Source organism: Anolis sagrei, chromosome 6 (genome assembly GCF_037176765.1).
Source record: "Anolis sagrei isolate rAnoSag1 chromosome 6, rAnoSag1.mat, whole genome shotgun sequence".
Taxonomy (NCBI): Eukaryota; Metazoa; Chordata; class Lepidosauria; order Squamata; family Dactyloidae; genus Anolis; species Anolis sagrei.
In genome coordinates this window covers 62,782,719-62,799,682 of record NC_090026.1, presented here as the reverse complement: position 1 = coordinate 62,799,682, position 16,964 = coordinate 62,782,719, and the positions used below count along the sequence as shown (strand labels likewise).

The following is a 16,964-nucleotide window of genomic DNA, read 5'->3' as shown; positions in this document are numbered from 1 at the left end:
CTTCAATAGTTGAAGGCTCTCCTTTTGCCCCTGCCATTAACACAGGCTCGTCTTGTGGGTACAAGGGAGAGAGCCTTCTCCTCTGTGGCCCCCTGACTCTGGAACTCATTGCTCGGTGAAATTAGGAAGGCCCCCTCACCTTAGAAACCTTCAAGAGGGATCTCAAAACCTGGCTTTTCCGTTGCGCTTTTGGAGAGTAGCCATACTACCATACACAGTTGCTCACCCTGTTTAGAGAGGGGAGAGGGAAAGGAGGGGAAAATTCCCCTGTCCTCTTTGAGCTGTGTTAGTGCCCTGGCAAACTTCAGCAACAGTGCCCAGTAGGCATGGTTAGGTCCAGTCGGAATCTTCGTTATTTGGAATAAAGTTGGAAAAAATCTTTTTGAAGCAATTTTGAACTTTTTTTTTAGGAAACCAGAAATCCCCTTGCCCTTCCGAAGCTAGTCTCACCATTTTTTTCTGACTCAGGAAGTGAGTCGGAAATTATTCAAATTTTCCCCCGCTTCCGAGAAGCCAGTTTTAAACCAGAGAGCGTGAATTTCCTCCCGTTTGCTTTTCCCACTTTTGGCTCAAGCCAGAGAAGCCAGTTTTAAACCGGAGAAGGGTGAATTTCTTCCCATTTGCTTTCCCCCCTTCTGGCTCAAGCCAGAGAAGCCAGTTTTAAACCAGAGAAGGGTGAATTTCTTCCCATTTGCTTTTCCCCCTTCTGGCTCAAGCTAGAGAAGCCAGTTTTAAACCAGAGAAGTGTGAATTTCTTCCCATTTGCTTTCCCCCCTTCTGGCTCAAGCCAGAGAAGCCAGTTTTAAACCAGAGAAGGGTGAATTTCTTCCCATTTGCTTTTCCCCCTTCTGGCTCAAGCCAGAGAAGCCAGTTTTAAACCAGAGAAGGGTGAATTTCTTCTCATTTGTTTCCCCCCCTTCTGGCTCAAGCCGGAGAAGCCAGTTTTAAACTGGAGAAGGGTGAATTTCTTCCCATTTGCTTTCCCCCTTTCTGGCTCAAGCCAGAGAAGTCAGTTTTAAACCGGAGAAGGGTGAATTTCCTCCCATTCGCTTTTCCCCCTTCTGGCTCAAGCCAGAGAAACCAGTTTTAAACCAGAGAAGGAAGGAATTTCCTCTGCTTGCTTTTCCCTGCTCCTGGAGTAAAACAACTACTTTCAAATTAAAGACCACCCAATGAAACAGGAAATAACAATTTCAAACCATTAATAAAAGGATTCGGAAGTGTTGGAAGTTTCGAAAAGTTTTGAACATTTTTTTCTGTGAAAATCGGAATTGACTTTAGAATTTACCCACCGAAAAGAGTTTTGAACCAATTTTTTTGATCAAACAAACCTAGTGCCCAGGGACAACCAAGAGTGCCTTGGTACTCTGTGGGCACTGTGACGATAGTAAAGTTGGAAATAAATTCTTTACTTACTTGAAATAAGTCTCCCTGAATTTTTCTAGACACAAATACCTTCTTCATATATGAGAAGGAATAAAGAGGCAGCTATCTAGAGTGTGTAGAGATTGAACTTGACAACGGAGTTAAATTCAAATCTCTGTTAATATCTAAAGTCTGAGGCTTGGTATATACAGTAGGCCTGCATATTATGTGAAGTATCCATTCTAGGACTCTTCGCCTAATGCAGTTCTCGCATACCTAGAACCTATACACTTCTCTCCATCATTAACCTCGATTATATTTACCAGTTCTACATTTGTATTGTTGTTCATTCGTTCAGTCGTTTCCGACTCTTCGTGACCTCATGGAACAGCCCACGCCAGAGCTCCCTGTCGGCCATCACCACCCCCAGCTCCTTCAAGGTCAGTCCAGTCACTTCAAGGATGCCATCCATCCATCTTGCCCTTGGTCAGCCCCTCTTCCTTTTACCTTCCAATTTCCCCAGCATCATTGTCTTCTCTAGGCTTTGCTGTCTCCTCATGATGTGGCCAAAGTACTTCAACTTTGTCTCTAGTATCCTTCCCTCCAATGAGCAGTCGGGCTTTATTTCCTGGAGGATGGACTGGTTGGATCTTCTCGCAGTCCAAGGCACTCTCAGAACTTTCCTCCAACACCACAGTTCAAAAGCATCTATCTTCCTTTGCTCAGCCTTCCCTAAGGTCCAGCTCTCACATCCGTAGGTTACTACAGGGAATACCATGGCTTTAGTACATTTTATTTATTTATTTATTTATTTATTTACTGCACTTGTAGACCGCCGTTCTCAGCCCTAGGGCGACTCACAGCAGTGTACAACATATAAAAACAATTTACAATAAAGGCAATATCACAAAACAACAATAACAACATCACTATCAGTAATACAATTACACTAAATCATTCGCGACGTCTCATCATAGAATCACAATCCAATCTCGTTTTCCATATTCCATTCCAATCATCATTGCCAATTGTTGTAGCACTTAGTCAAACGCCTTCTCAAACAACCACGTCTTTAGTCTCTTGCGGAATGTCATAAGGGAGGGCGCCTGTCTGATGTCTACAGGGAGGGTGTTCCACAGCCGGGGGGCCACCACCGAGAAGGCCCTATCCCTCGTTCCCGCCAGGCGTGCCTGTGAGGCAGGTGGGATCGAGAGAAGGGCCTCCCCAGATGATCTCAAAGTCCTCGTGGGCTCGTAGGCCGAGATGCGGTCAGACAGGTATTTTGGGCCGGAACCGTTTAGGGCTTTGTAGGCCAGCACCAGCACCTTGAATTGGGCCCGGTAGCAGATCGGTAGCCAGTGGAGCTGGAACAACAAGGGCGTTGTGTGCTCCCTGCATCCCGCTCCTGTTAGTAACATGGCTGCCGCGCGCTGGACTAGCTGGAGCTTCCGGGCCGCCTTCAAGGGCAGCCCCACGTAGAGAGCGTTGCAGTAGTCAAGGCCTATGCAGCTATAAATTCTGCCATAATGAAAATACTTTAGGCAGTTAATGCTGCCAGGTTTTAAAATATTTTAATTGTGTTTTGATCTCTTGAATAGGTCTTAAAGTAATTCCTGTTATATTGCCTTGGGTCCTTTCGCCCTTTTTTTGCAATGCAAAAGAGATTATTTTTAACCTGCTGTGAGACAAATGTACGTTGAAAGAAGTCCAAGTGGCTTCACTGGGATTTACTCCTAAGTGGTTATGAATGGAAGGCCGCCTTTATTTACTCTTCAAATCCATATGTCTTAAAGTGGCCACTACCGAAGTAACGGATCTCTTCCTACCTTGATTGTTAGATAAGCATGTAAATGTTGTCGGAGGCTTATATCCGAGTTCTGTTTTGGCACAAACACATCCACAGGAAACTGTCCCAAACAATTCTTGCAAGCACATTATTGACTTTAGCTCCTACGTGCTGTGTTCAGGACTTACCGGATCTAAGAGCTGTGATTACTCCCCGAGGGCCTCTCTTGGTATGTCATTGTCACAATAACCTACAGACACATGACATAAATTAAACAAGAAGTTGAATTGCAAGTTGCATCCGTTGCTGTGGTACTATGGTCAGCTACGAAGGTTTCAGTGACATTTCCCCACTGACCTCCTCTTAGGAAAGAAAAAAAACCCTTCCTTTACTAAAATCTTCTGTAAAAGTCTAGAACGAGTGGAATAATAATTGATTATTTCATCACTTTTTAGCAGGAAGAAAAATAAAGGGGGATGGGTCAAAACAACCAATGAAATTACGTTTTTTTCCTATCCCTCCTGCTCATATAATAGTTAACTTTGGGTTGAAGATTAACAGACCAACAAAAAAAAACTATATAAATGCCCTGTAATTAGGAAGACAGTGACAAGCCTAGCTGAACGTGGGCAACGTGACTGGTGTTCCTCTCCAAGCTCAGCCGGCTCATTCATCATGCATTCTAGAGGCCTCTCCTGCGCACTGCTTCTTTTCCTCCTCTGCCCTTGCTTCACCTTTGGTGCTGCTCTCCACGCAATACGTTGCGCCCCATGCACCGAAGAGAAGCTCGTTTTGTGCCCGTTGGTGCCTGCCACCTGTCCTGAAACAGCTCTCCAGCCAGGATGTGGCTGCTGCCACATTTGTGCCCTTCAGCTAGGCGAGCCCTGCGGAGTGTATACAGCACGCTGTGGTCAGGGGCTCAGCTGCCAAGTGCACCCAGAGGAAACCAGGCCTCTTTATGCCCTCACCCATGGGCAAGGCACCTGCCTACCTACCACAGACATCTCCGAGACTGCAGGTAAATGGCTCACCTTTCTATTGTGCATTCTTACTGGGATTTTTCATTTTACTAAATTAGGAGGACCAGTAGGAAATCTAGTTTTAGGCATGACTTGTAACTAGCATACAAAATACATTTGTCACACATTGGTTGATGTGATAGAACAGGGGTCCTCAAACTTTTTAAACAGAGGGCCAGGTCATTTATTATTATTTATGTGCCGCAGGGTTCCGTCCTGGGCCCGGTCCTGTTCAACATCTTTATTAATGACTTAGATGAAGGGTTAGAAGGCATGATCATCAAGTTTGCAGACGACACCAAATTGGGAGGGATAGCCAATACTCCAGAGGACAGGAGCAGGATTCAAAATGATCTTGACAGATTAGAGAGATGGGCCAAAACTAACAAAATGAAGTTCAACAGTGACAAATGCAAGATACTCCACTTTGGCAGAAAAAACGAAATGCAAAGATACAGAATGGGGGATGCCTGGCTCAAGAGCAGTACGTGTGAAAAAGATCTTGGAGTCCTCGTGGACAACAAGTTAAACATGAGCCAACAATGTGATGTGGTGGCCAAAAAAGCCAATGGGATTTTGGCCTGCATCAAGAGGAGCATAGTGTCTAGATCTACGAAAGTAATGCTACCCCTCTATTCCGCTTTGGTTAGACCACACCTGGAATATTGTGTCCAATTCTGGGCACCACAATTGAAGAGAGATATTGACAAGCTGGAATGTGTCCAGAGGAGGGCGACTAAAATGATCAAGGGTCTGGAGAACAAGCCCTATGAGGAGCGGCTTAAGGAGCTGAGCATGTTTAGCCTGAAGAAGAGAAGACTGAGAGGAGATATGATAGCCATGTATAAATATGTGAGAGGAAGCCACAGGGAGGAGGGAGCAAGCTTGTTTTCTGCTTCCTTGGAGACTAGGACGCGGAACAATGGCTTCAAACTACAAGAGAGGAGGTTCCATCTGAACACGAGGAAGAACTTCCTGACTGTGAGAGCCGTTCAGCAGTGGAACTCTCTGCCCCAGAGTGTGGTGGAGGCTCCTTCTTTGGAAGCTTTTAAACAGAGGCTGGATGGCCATCTGTCAGGGGTGATTTGAATGCAACATTCCTGCTTCTTGGCAGGGGGTTGGACTGGATGGCCCATGAGGTCTCTTCCAACTCTTTGATTCTATGATTCTATGATTTACAGCTTTTATATTCCACCCTTCTCACTCCGCAGGGGACTCAGGGCGAAGTACAGTGTACACATATATGGCAAACATTCAATGCCAATTTTTGACATACAAACATATACAGTCATACACAGAGGCTATTTCACTTTTTCTGGCTGCCAGGGGAGCGGTCGCTTTCATCTGAGACGCTGATGAAGCACTTCCGCATTCCCCGCATGCTTCCCTGCCGGAATGCTTTGCTGGAGTCTTCTTTATGGCCACATAAATTAGTTAATTTAGCCTCCCCACACTTTTAAGGTGGTACCTTATTTTCCTACTTGACAGATGCAACTGTCTTTCGGGTTGCAAAGGTCGACAACAGGCTACACACAATTGATTGGAAACCCACTCCAACCCGGGCTGGCTTCGAACTCATGACCTTTTGGTCAGAGTGATCTTAATGCAGCTGACACTCAGCCAGCTGCGCCACAATCCCGGAGGTAACAGTCCATCAAACTGTTGGAGGGCCAGATTATAATTTGGAGGGGGGGGGGAGAATGAATTAGTATTCACACTGCAAATATCTTATTTGTAGTGCAAAAGACACTTAAAACAATGCAATAATTAAAATGAAGGACAATTTAACAAATATAAACTTATTAGTATTTCAATGGGAAGTGTGGACCTGCTTTTGGCCGATGAGATAGGATTGTTGTTGTGTGCTTTCAAGTCGTTTCTGACTTAGGTTGATCCTGAGCGAGGCCGGGTAAATGACCTTGGAGGGCCGTATTTGACCCTCGGGCCATAGTTTGAGGACCCCTGTGATAGAAAGTCAAGGATGGGAACTTATTTTAGCCAGAGACCTCTGCATTAGGTAGTTTGTGACAGTGTTTTGTGAAAAATGTTCCTGCATATTTAGAGAGTAACCTGTCTTGTAGGAGAGCTTTAGAGCAGAGATCTCCAAACCGAAGCCCGTGGGCTGGATGCAGCCCTCGAAAGCCATTTACCTGACCCCCATCCTCAACTTTAGATTTAGGGTTGCCCTCAGTCTGAAAGGACTTGAAATCACACAACAGCCGCAATCCAAATTAAGTTGACTATCTCATCAGCCAAAAGCAGGCCCACACTTCCCATTGAAATACTGGTCAGAATCTAAAAAATATTGGAAGGCAATCCATGAAGAGTGCCAACAAATTCTTAAGAAAAAAATCCCAAAAAAGCCGGAATACTACTTGTTGGGGTTAATTGATTCAGACTTACCATTAGACCCAAATGAGGACATTTTATTTGTATATTTGACTACAGCTGCCAGGCAGGCCCATAGCCGGGGGGGGGGGACGGGACTTGAGAGGCTGACAAAACACAGGTCCTTCTGGCTAGTCGTGGGACTGATAGGGGCCGCACTCCCTCTGACACAGATCCGCAGCTTGGGGGTCCTTCTTTGACTCTGCTTTGACACTTGATGCTCAGGTATCGGCGGTGGCTGGGAGGGCCTTTGCACAGTTAAGGCTCGTGCGCCAGCTGCATCCGTACCGAAATCTGATCTGGCCATGGTGGTCCATGCCCTAGTCACCTCTAGGTTGGATTACTGCAATGCACTCTACGTAGGGTTGCCCTTGAAGATGGCCCGGAAACTACAGTTGGTCCAGAGATCTGCAGCCAGACTACTCATGGGAGCTGGTTACAGACAGCGGTCAACCCTCCTGTTTAAACAGCTCCACTGGCTTCCAATAAGTTTCCGGTCCCAATTCAAGGTATAGGTCATCACCTATAAAGCCCCAAACAGTTCGGGACCTGCTTATCTTCCCGATCGCATCTTCCCCTATGAACTAGTGTGTACCTTGAGATCTTCTGGGGAGGCACTGCCGTCACATGCACGGTTGATGGGGACGAGGGAGAGAGCCTTCTCAGTGGTGGCCCCCCAGCTCTGGAACTCCCTCCCGAGGGAGATCATACAGGTTCCCACCTTGTCCTCCTTTCGTACTCAACTAAAAACCTGGATATTCCGGTGCACTTTTCATTAAGCAGCTCACCAGTAGCTTTCTTGTCCCTACTTGAAGTTCCGCACTTTACACCGGCCTGCATTTTACACTGGCATATGTCCTACCCAGGCCCGTAGCCAGGATTTCGTTTCGGGGGGGGGGGGCTAAAAAATTTTCAGGGGGGGTTTCGAGGGGGGGATGAGTTTCGGGGGGGGAGTCTGAGTGAAAGAGGGTCTACCCTAGCAAACCTTTTGTATCATAACCCCAATACCCCCAAGCATATGGGATAGATTGAGTATGGTGATCAGATCATGATATGAATAAACATAACAGTTTAAATAATGCACCAGTAAGGCCTTTTCGCAAACCACCATGAGAATTTCGGGGGGGGGGGGGGCTGAAGCCCCTCAACCCCCCCCCCCCTCGGCTACATGCTTGGTCCTACCTCAACATGTGCTTGACAGAATTTCCTGCCCAGTTTACTGTATTGTTGCACTTTCCTGCACTCCTGTAAAACTGCATTGCACTCATTGAATCTGTACCTCAGCTATGTTTTTCAGCCGTATTGTTTTTATATTGCTTTCAATTGTGTTGTTATTTGTTTTATCTGATGTTTTAATTGGTTAAAGTGTTTAACATGTGTGTTTAAATTGTAATCTTGGGCATGTCCCTTGTAAGCGGCCCCAAGTCCCCCAGGGGAGATGATTGGTGGGATATAAAAGTTATTATTATTATTATTATTATTATTATTATTATTATTATTATTGAGCAGGAATCTGAATACAGGCATATCTCAATTAACAAAGTAATATGTTCCTGGTCTTTAATTAACAGAAAATTTGATACCATAGGCAGAATATAGATAAATATGGAAGAATATGGATACCACAAAAAAGAAGAACAATTTAACTTTTTTCAGCAAAGTTTTTACTCATAGCTAACAATATATACGGGAGCCCCCAGTGGCGCAGTGGGTAAAAGCACTGAGCTGCTGAGCTTGTTGATCGAAAGGTCGCAGGTTCGATTCCGGGGAGCGGCGTGAGCTTCCGCTGTCAGCCCTAGCTTCTGCCAACCTAGCAGTTCAAAAACATGCAAATGTGAGTAGATCAATAGGTACCGCTCCGGCGGGAAGGTAACGGCGCTCCATGCAGTCATGCCGGCCACATGACCTTGGAGATGTCTACGGACAACGCTGGCTCTTCGGCTTAGAAATACCACACCCCAGAGTCAGTCATGACTGGACTTAATGTCAAGGGACTACCTTTACCTTTTAACAATATATACATGCAAATGAAACAAGCAGGCCAAATAAGCCTTGCATTAGGAAATTGAAAAAATTTGAACCACCAAAACAAATGCAAGGATAATTTTTTCTTTCACCAACTTCTTTTTTCTAGTGGATTTCATACTTCCAGAAATCTGCTTTTATAAAAAAAACCCTGGGGGTAGCTGTTGGAGTTTTATGTTTGCCTTCCTCTTTTCTCTCAGGCTGCTTCTACACAGCCATGTAAATCCAGGTCAGAATGTGAATTTAAAAGATTCGGCTCACTTCAAGGCTGGAATGGTAGCCACAAAATCTGCTGAGTTTAGATTGATCTGATCCAAGGATTTTCCTCCTCTTTTCTCTTCCAGCGAGATACACTCGTTTAAAAAAACAGCTTATAGCACTTGACCGTAGCGAGGCAAAGTAAGAGATGGCCATTGAGCATTCCCATGGTAATGCTATGGCCAGGCCTGTAGCCAGGATTTTGATTTGGGGGGAGGGGGCTGCGTTTGATTCGGGGGGGGGGGCTGAGTCTGAGTGAAAGAGGGTCTACCCTAGCAAACCTTTTGTATCGTTACCCCAATACCCCCATGCATATGGGATATATTGAGCATGGTGATCAGATCATGATATGAATAAACATAACAGTTTAAATAATGTACCAGTAAGGCCTTTTTGCAGACCACCACGAGAATTTGGGGGGGGCGGGCGCTGAAGCCCCCAAAGCGCCCCCCCCCCCGGCTACATGCCTGGCTATGGCTTCCTTTCCAGGTGGGAGGTGTTTTTAACCTTCGCACAAAGCTGTGTGTCCAGGTTCTTTCTCAAACTGCTTCAGCGTTAGCCCTGTCTGTATAAATCCCCCATATTTGGCATTCAGATTTATGCTGAGCAGTGTTTATACACAGATGAGCTTCAGCAGATTTTGCGAAGTTTTGTAGACATCCTCATCTTGAAGCCAGATTTTAGTGCTTGTGCAGAATAGCCCTTAGTTTTGTTGTTTACACTTTATCAGTAAGGGATTCTGGCAGTAACTTGTCTGGTGTAGACAGGCCCACATTGCAACAGGCCCACTGGCAACAGTAACCAGCTTAGATTCTTAGGATGTTCTTTTAAAAAATCAGTAGGAGGTTTCTAAGATTTCTTTCCACTATGGTCTACAATTACAACTTGTGCACCAGTTGCGCACGTACCTTGGGAAGTCAGATCTGGCCACAGTGGTCCACGCTCTTGTTACATCCCGAATAGATTACTGCAACACACTCTACGTGGGGTTGCCTTTGAAGACAGTTGGGAAATTTCAATTAGTCCAGCGGGCGGCAGCCAGATTACTCACCGGAGCGTCATACAGGGAGCATACCACCCCTTTGTTATGTCAGCTCCACTGGCTGCCGATCCAGTTCCGAGCACAATTTGAAGTGCTGGTTTTGACCTACAAAACCCTATATGGCTCCGACCCAGAATATCTCCCTCTACGTCCCGCCTCGGAGTTTAAGATCCTCTGGGGAGGCCCTGCTCTCGGCCCCACCTCTATCACAAGTGAGATTCGTGGGGACGAGGAGCAGGGCCTTCTCTGTGGTGGCCCCTCACCTGTGGAATTCACTCCCCGGGAAAATTAAGTCATCGACATCCCTCCTCTCCTTTAGAAGGAAACTAAAAACATGGATATGGGACCAGGCTTTTGGGTAATCTGTCAGATAGACAAAGGACAATGACGACTAGAATTGATAGGATTTGACAATGTGGAATGAATTTACGGATTCTGAGCTGGCGAACGTTGAGCATTAGACTGGCTTTATTGATTGTGATGTATAATTGTTGTTTATATATGTTTTATTTTATTGTTGTGTTGGCATCGAATTGTGCCTTTTGTAAGCCGCCCTGAGTCCCCCCTCGGGGGTTGAGAAGGACGGGGTAGAAACACGCGAAATAAATAAATAAATAAACCTTCCAATTTTATACGTGTGTTCTCCATTGATGGATGATGGTTATCATTGTGCTCTCTTGTGATTCCTTCTATTTATTTCACTACAAGCTGCACAGAACTTCCTGTCGAAGTGTATCAAACCCTTAGCTTTCTAATTCTTCTTTTCAGAATCTGTTGAACCAGAAGACATACCTACCGAGAGCACTGAAATGACAGCACATCAATCTCTGAGCTACCAACAGTTGTTTCCTATTAGCCAAGAGAAATCCGCCACTTGGAATGCAATCAGTGCCTATGAAAACATGAAAAGAAGGAGACTTAATGAAATCAGGAAAGGGAAAGAACAAGTGAGTCCCTCAATATTCTCAATGAAGAGAAGGGGGGGGGGGGGGGACTAATGTACAAAGCATGAATTGGCCGAAGTAATTTCAGGACCACTTGCAATCATCTTTGAGAATTCCCCGAGAACAGAAGTTCCAGCAGATTGGAGGAAGGCAAACGTTGTTTCCAAATTCAAGGGGGGTGGGGATGGGGAGGACACAAACATTTCCTACTTAGTCAGCCTGACATCACTACCAGGAATGTTTTTGGAGCAGATCATTAAACAGACAACCTGTAAGCACATAGAAAGGAATGCCATGTTCACATAAAGTCAACATGGGTTTCTCAAAAACAAGTGATGTCAGGCAAACCTTATCTCTTTCTTGATAGAGTCACAACCTTGGTAGATGAAGGGAATGCTGTAGATATAGGATATCTGAGTTTCAATTAGACCTTTGACCAGATTTATTATTTATTTATTAACTTTATTTGTACCCCGCTACCATCTCCCCAAGGGACTCGGTGCGGCTTACATGAGGCTGAGCCCAAACAACAACAATACAAGCAATAATAACAACAATACAAGCAATTAAAAAACATAGACAATAAGATAAACAACATTATCAATAAAATAACACACAATTAAAAACAGAGGAGAGGCCAAATGTAAAGTTAAAATTGGTAATATGCTGGGACATGAACGGAAGGTGATACTGGTGTTTGTGAAAGAGCATACGAGCAGACTTAGAAAATGTAAAATGCTTTGAAGGACAAAGTGCTATGGGATCATTATTCCGGGAAGGCACACTGGAACAGCCACGTCTTCAAGTTCCTCCTGAAGACTGTCAAACTTGAAGCCTGTCTGATGTCTTTAGGGAGTGAGTTCCAGAGTCGAGGGGGCACCACCAAAAAGGCCCTCTCTCTTGTCCCCACCAATCACCCCTGCGATTCTGGTGGGATCGAGAGCAGGGCCTCCCCGGATGATCGAAGAGATCGTGTGGGTTCACATACGGGGATGCGGTCACATAGGTAGACGGGTCCCAAACCATTCAGGTCTTTGTAGGTAAGAACCTTCACCTTGAATTGGGTCCGGTAGATGAAAGGCAGTCAGTGGAGCTCCTTAAACAAGAGGGATGACCTCTTTCTGTAAGGGCCCCCGGTTAACCACCTGGCTGCCGCCCATGGGATCATCTGAAATTTCCAATAATCCAGTCTAGAGGTGACCAAGGCGTGGACCACCTTGGCCAGATCCGCCTTCCCAAGGTACGGTCGCAGTTAGCGCACAAGTTTTAATTGTGCAAAGGCCCTCCCGGCCACCACCAACGCCTGAGCTTCAAACGTAAGTGAAGAATCCAGGAGGACCTCCAGACTGCAGACCTGTGACTTCAGGGGGAGTGCAACCCCATCTAGCACAGGTTGCCACCCTATACCCCGTTCTGGTTTACGATCGACCAGGAGGACCTCTGTCTTGTCGGGATTAATCTTCAGCTTGTTCGTCCTCATCCAGACAGCCACAGTGGTCAGGCACTCATCTAGCACTCAAGGGGCTTCCTTGGAGTTAGGTGGAAAAGAGTTGTAGAGTTGTGTGTCATCATCAGATTCCGCATGACATTCTCACAAAGAACCTAATAAAACGTAAACTAGACAATGCTAATATTAGGTAGATTGGGAATTGGTTGACTGGCCAAACCCAAAGGGTGCTGATTAATCCCCTGCCCAACTTACTAGACAGGGTAGTTGCGAGGTGGGCACCCTCTCTGCCCATTATCTTTCTGCCCCCCGTTCTTCCCAAGAGGCCCTGGGCTCATCACGCTCTCATTGGCAGGAATGGAGGCAGGCCCAAGGAAGAGGCAGGCCCCTTCGGTCTGCCCACTGGGTAAATATAAACGGCGTAGCCCCTCTCTCCTTCAGGTGCCATCTCTTGGGTATGGTATGCAGTATACAGTAGTATTAGTTAGGCAAGTCAACCTATGCTGGATGGGGTTGCACTCCCCCTGAAATCACAGGTCCACAGTTTGGGGGTCCTCCTGGACTCAGCGCTGACGCTTGATGCGCAGGTGTCGGCGGTGGCCGGGCGGGTCTTCGCGCAATTAAAACTTGTGCGCCAACTGTGACCTTTCCTCGTGAAGTCTGTCTTGACCATTGTGGTCCATGCCTTAGTTACCTCTAGACTGGACTACTGCAATGCACTCTACTTGGGACTACCCTTGAAACCAGCCCGGAAATTACAACTTATCCAACGTTCGGCAGCCAGATTAATAACTGCGGCGATTTACCCCCCTGTTTAAGGAGCTCCACTGGCTGCCATTTATTTTCCGGTCCCAATTAAAGGTGCAGGTTATCACCTATAAAGCCCTAAACGGTTGGGACCCGCCTACCTTTGTGACTGTATCTCCCTCCATGAACCAGCTCGGACCCTCCGATCTTCTGGGGAGGCCCTTCTCTCGCCCCTCCCGGTTTCACAAGCTCGCCTTCTAAGCACAAGGGAGAGAGCTTTTCCCTCTGTGCCCACCCCCCCCCCCCCAACTCTGGAATTCATTACCTGGAGAGATTAGGAAAACCCTTACCCTAGAAACCTTTAAAAAGAACCTTAAAACCTGGCTCTTCCGCTGCACCTTTGGTGAATAGGTATACAACCTCACACTATTGCTTAGCCGCAACGTTTTGTCATTGGAGTCTACGTCCCCCCTCCCCTTGTGGGAAAGTTTCATTCCACAACTCCTGTTTTAATGACACCCCCCCCCCCCCCGCAAATAACCTGCTTCTCCTTTATCTCACCCGAGTTTTTAATCAGTTTTTGATTAGTTTTTCTTTTAATCATTACATGTAGCCTGCCCATTGTCACTGTAATTTTATATTGTTATGCATTCATGTGTTTTATGTAATTATGATGCTGTTTATTGTTTTCGTTTTCGTTTTTATTTTGCTTTAATTTGTTATTTGGGCTTGGTCTCATGTAAACTGCCCTGAGTCCCCACCAGGGAGTGGCAGGGTATAAATTATTATTATTATTATTATTATTATTATTATTATTATTATTCCAGACTGAGGGCAACCCTAAATCTAAAGTTGAGGATGGGGGCCGGGTACATGACCTTGAAGGCCTTGGACGCATATTTTAATAGTAATTGAGCATTACTATTACATTTTAATAGTAAATCTCAAGCGACCGGAAACTGCATTTATTTGGCATCTCTCAACGCCCACAGATGCCGGTTAACTGAAAGTGTAATGTATTTTAAAGCATGTTATTATAGGCATATCAGAGGCGGCCCTAGGTAATTTTCAACGGTAAGCAAACAGTATCCCCCCCCCCCCCACCAATCACTGATATGTATTTTCTATTCGTCATGAGAGTTCTGTGTGCCATATTTGGTTCAATTCCATCATTGGTGGAGTTCAGAATGCTCTTTGGTTGTAGGTGAACTATACATCCCAGTAACTACAACTCGCATATGTCAAGGTATATTTTCCCCCCAAAGCGCCTCAAGAGCACCCCTGGGCAAAATCAACTATACTGCGAATGCTTACTTTGCGTAATGGTTGAACCGTCCCTGAGGCATATTAACATAGTATTTCTTCTTGGTTGACTTGCACAATGTTCTTACTTTTTACTTTTTGCTTTAACACTTCAATTTAAACCTTTCAGGGACCATGTCAAAAGGAACTCTACAGAGCACTGGAGAAATTGGCAAAGGCTCAACAGAGAACCAGAGGCGAGACATACAGATTTTATTTGCCCAACTGTCACAGGAATGGATTTTACCATAGCAAGCAGGTAATCTTATGATCCGGACTAGAGGTTAATATTGATGTGATAAACAAACAAATATTTCATCCATTGCCCTTTAAATGGAATGGCAACATTACCACAGATGCCGATGTGCTGAAGAATAATAAAAAGCAACGCTTAATCGATTGCAATCATTAGGCTTACTCTCTTGTGGTTGTTTTTAAGATTGCAGCCAATTTTTTTTCCTATTATTAAAACAAACAGTGTTTATATCTGGCTAGAAGCCCATTAAGGCATATTAAAAATTTTGACAGCTAAAGTCACGGCTATAATTTTTGCTTATTTCCTCCAGCAAAACAAAATTCATTAAGTAAAGCATTAAGCTATAAGTCAGTCAAAACAAGAAAAATCCTTAGTTTCGGTTTATTTATTATTTATTTACAGTATTTATATTCTGCCCTTCTCACCCCGCAGGGGACTCAGGGCAGATTACAATGTACATATACATGGCAAACATTCAATGCCATAGACCAGGGGTCCTCAAACTATGGCCCGCGGGCCGGATACGGCCCTCCAAGGTCGTTTACCCGGCCCTCGTTCAGGGTCAACCTAAGTCTGAAACGACTTGAAAGCACACAACAACAACAACAACAACAACAATCCTATCTCACCAACCAAAAACAGGCCCACACTTCCCATTGAAATACTAATAAGTTTATATTTGTTAAAATCGTTCTTCAATTTAATTATTGTATTGTTTTAAAGTGTTTTTTGCACTACAAGTTATGTGCAGTGTGCATAGGAATTCGTCCATGTTTTTTTCAAATTATAATTCGGCCCTCCAACAGTTTGAGGGACTGTGACCTGGCCTTCTGTTTAGAAAGTTTGAGGACCCCTGCCATAGACACACAACATATATAGACAGACACACAGAGGCTATTCAACTTTCCAGCTTTCATGAGGGTATTCTGGCAACCAGGGCAGCTGTCATTTCACTGCCCATTTGTGACACTGATGGAGTACTTCCTCATTCTTTGCTTGCTTTCTGGAGATTTTATGGCATCGTAAATTAGTTAAGTTGGCCTCCCTGCATAAATTTCCTACTTGACAGATGCAACTGTCTTTCGGGCTGCAAAGGTCGACAGCAAGCTACACAATGGTTGGAAGCTCACTCCGACCCAGGCTGGCTTCGAACTCATGACCTTTCGGTCAGTAGTAATTTTAATGCAGCTGACTCCCAGTTTTTTCAGTCCTTTCCACTGTGTGTGTGTGGTTTTTTTGTTTGTTTTTATGAGTGATGGTCACTCATTGGCCTGATAGGTATATTTTGTACAAATTTGGTGTCAGTTCATCCAGTGGTTTTTGAGTTATGTTAATCCCACAAACTACATTTTTATTTATATAGATTCATCTCAGCCCATAACACTTTTTCCTGAACTGTGTCATGTAATATCTAACCTAACCATTGTTGAATATTGTTTTCTAAATGTACATTTTAATGTTTCTTCTAGTGTGAAAATTCACTCGATGGAAATCCTGCAAGATGTTGGTGTGTGTATCCAAAAAATGGAAAGAGGATTCCTGGATCGACTGAAATGACAGGCGACCCGCAATGTGAACAGTATCTCAGCTCACAAGAATAACACAAAACAAGCAGCATATTTTGTACAAGTAGATACTAAATCTTTTCCAAGTCAAGTGCCCTATTCTAAAGCGATTTCTGGCTGCTTTAAATAAAGGGCCCATTTACACGGGACAAATGAGTCAGAGTGGGGGTGAACAAACTTTGTAGAGTCCACATGGCACACGAGGCCAATTCACCCTAACACGTGGTAAGGACATGTACAGGGGCAGTTCAACCCATTACGCAAAGTAAGCATTCGCAGTATAGTTGATTTTGCCCAGGGGTGCTCTTGAGGCGCTCTTGGGGGAAAATAGACCTTGACATATGCGAGTTGTAGTTACTGGGATGTATAGTTCACCTACAATCAAAGAGCATTCTGAACTCCACCAATGATGGAATTGAACTAAATATGGCACACAGAACTCCCATGATGAACAGAATATATATATCAGTGATTGGTGGGGGGGGGGGGCACCAAAATATTGGGGTTTTGTTTGGTTACCGTTGAAAATTACCTAGGGCCGCCTCTGTAGAGTCGCACACGAGGCCAATTCACCCTAACACGTGGTAAGGCCATGTAATGTGGCCTTCTCCTGTATCATCCAAAGTTGGGAGATACCATAAAGCTTCCCTGAAGCTCCAGCGCTCACTCGTACTTTGGGCATGAATAAATAGTTGAACTGGTTCTGATTCAGAACCAATGCTGTTTACACAGCCATCCCACCTACTTTCCCTGGGCTTAGGCAGTCCGAGGGCAGGAGATGGCTTTACTGTTTCATAGAATCATAGAATCACAGAGTTGG

At 45.0% G+C, this 16,964-nt stretch overlaps 1 protein-coding gene across 1 annotated transcript; it reads left to right on the top strand.

The window, feature by feature from the left end:
• Positions 1-3,750: 3,750 nt before the first annotated feature.
• On the top strand, positions 3,751-16,630 carry IGFBP1 (insulin like growth factor binding protein 1). The gene is made up of 4 exons (XM_060781539.2): positions 3,751-4,169; positions 10,652-10,830; positions 14,454-14,582; positions 16,049-16,630. The coding sequence occupies exons 1-4, from the start codon at positions 3,827-3,829 to the stop codon at positions 16,178-16,180; spliced, it is 783 nt and encodes a 260-aa protein (XP_060637522.1). The 5' UTR covers positions 3,751-3,826; the 3' UTR covers positions 16,181-16,630.
• Positions 16,631-16,964: the final 334 nt, after the last annotated feature.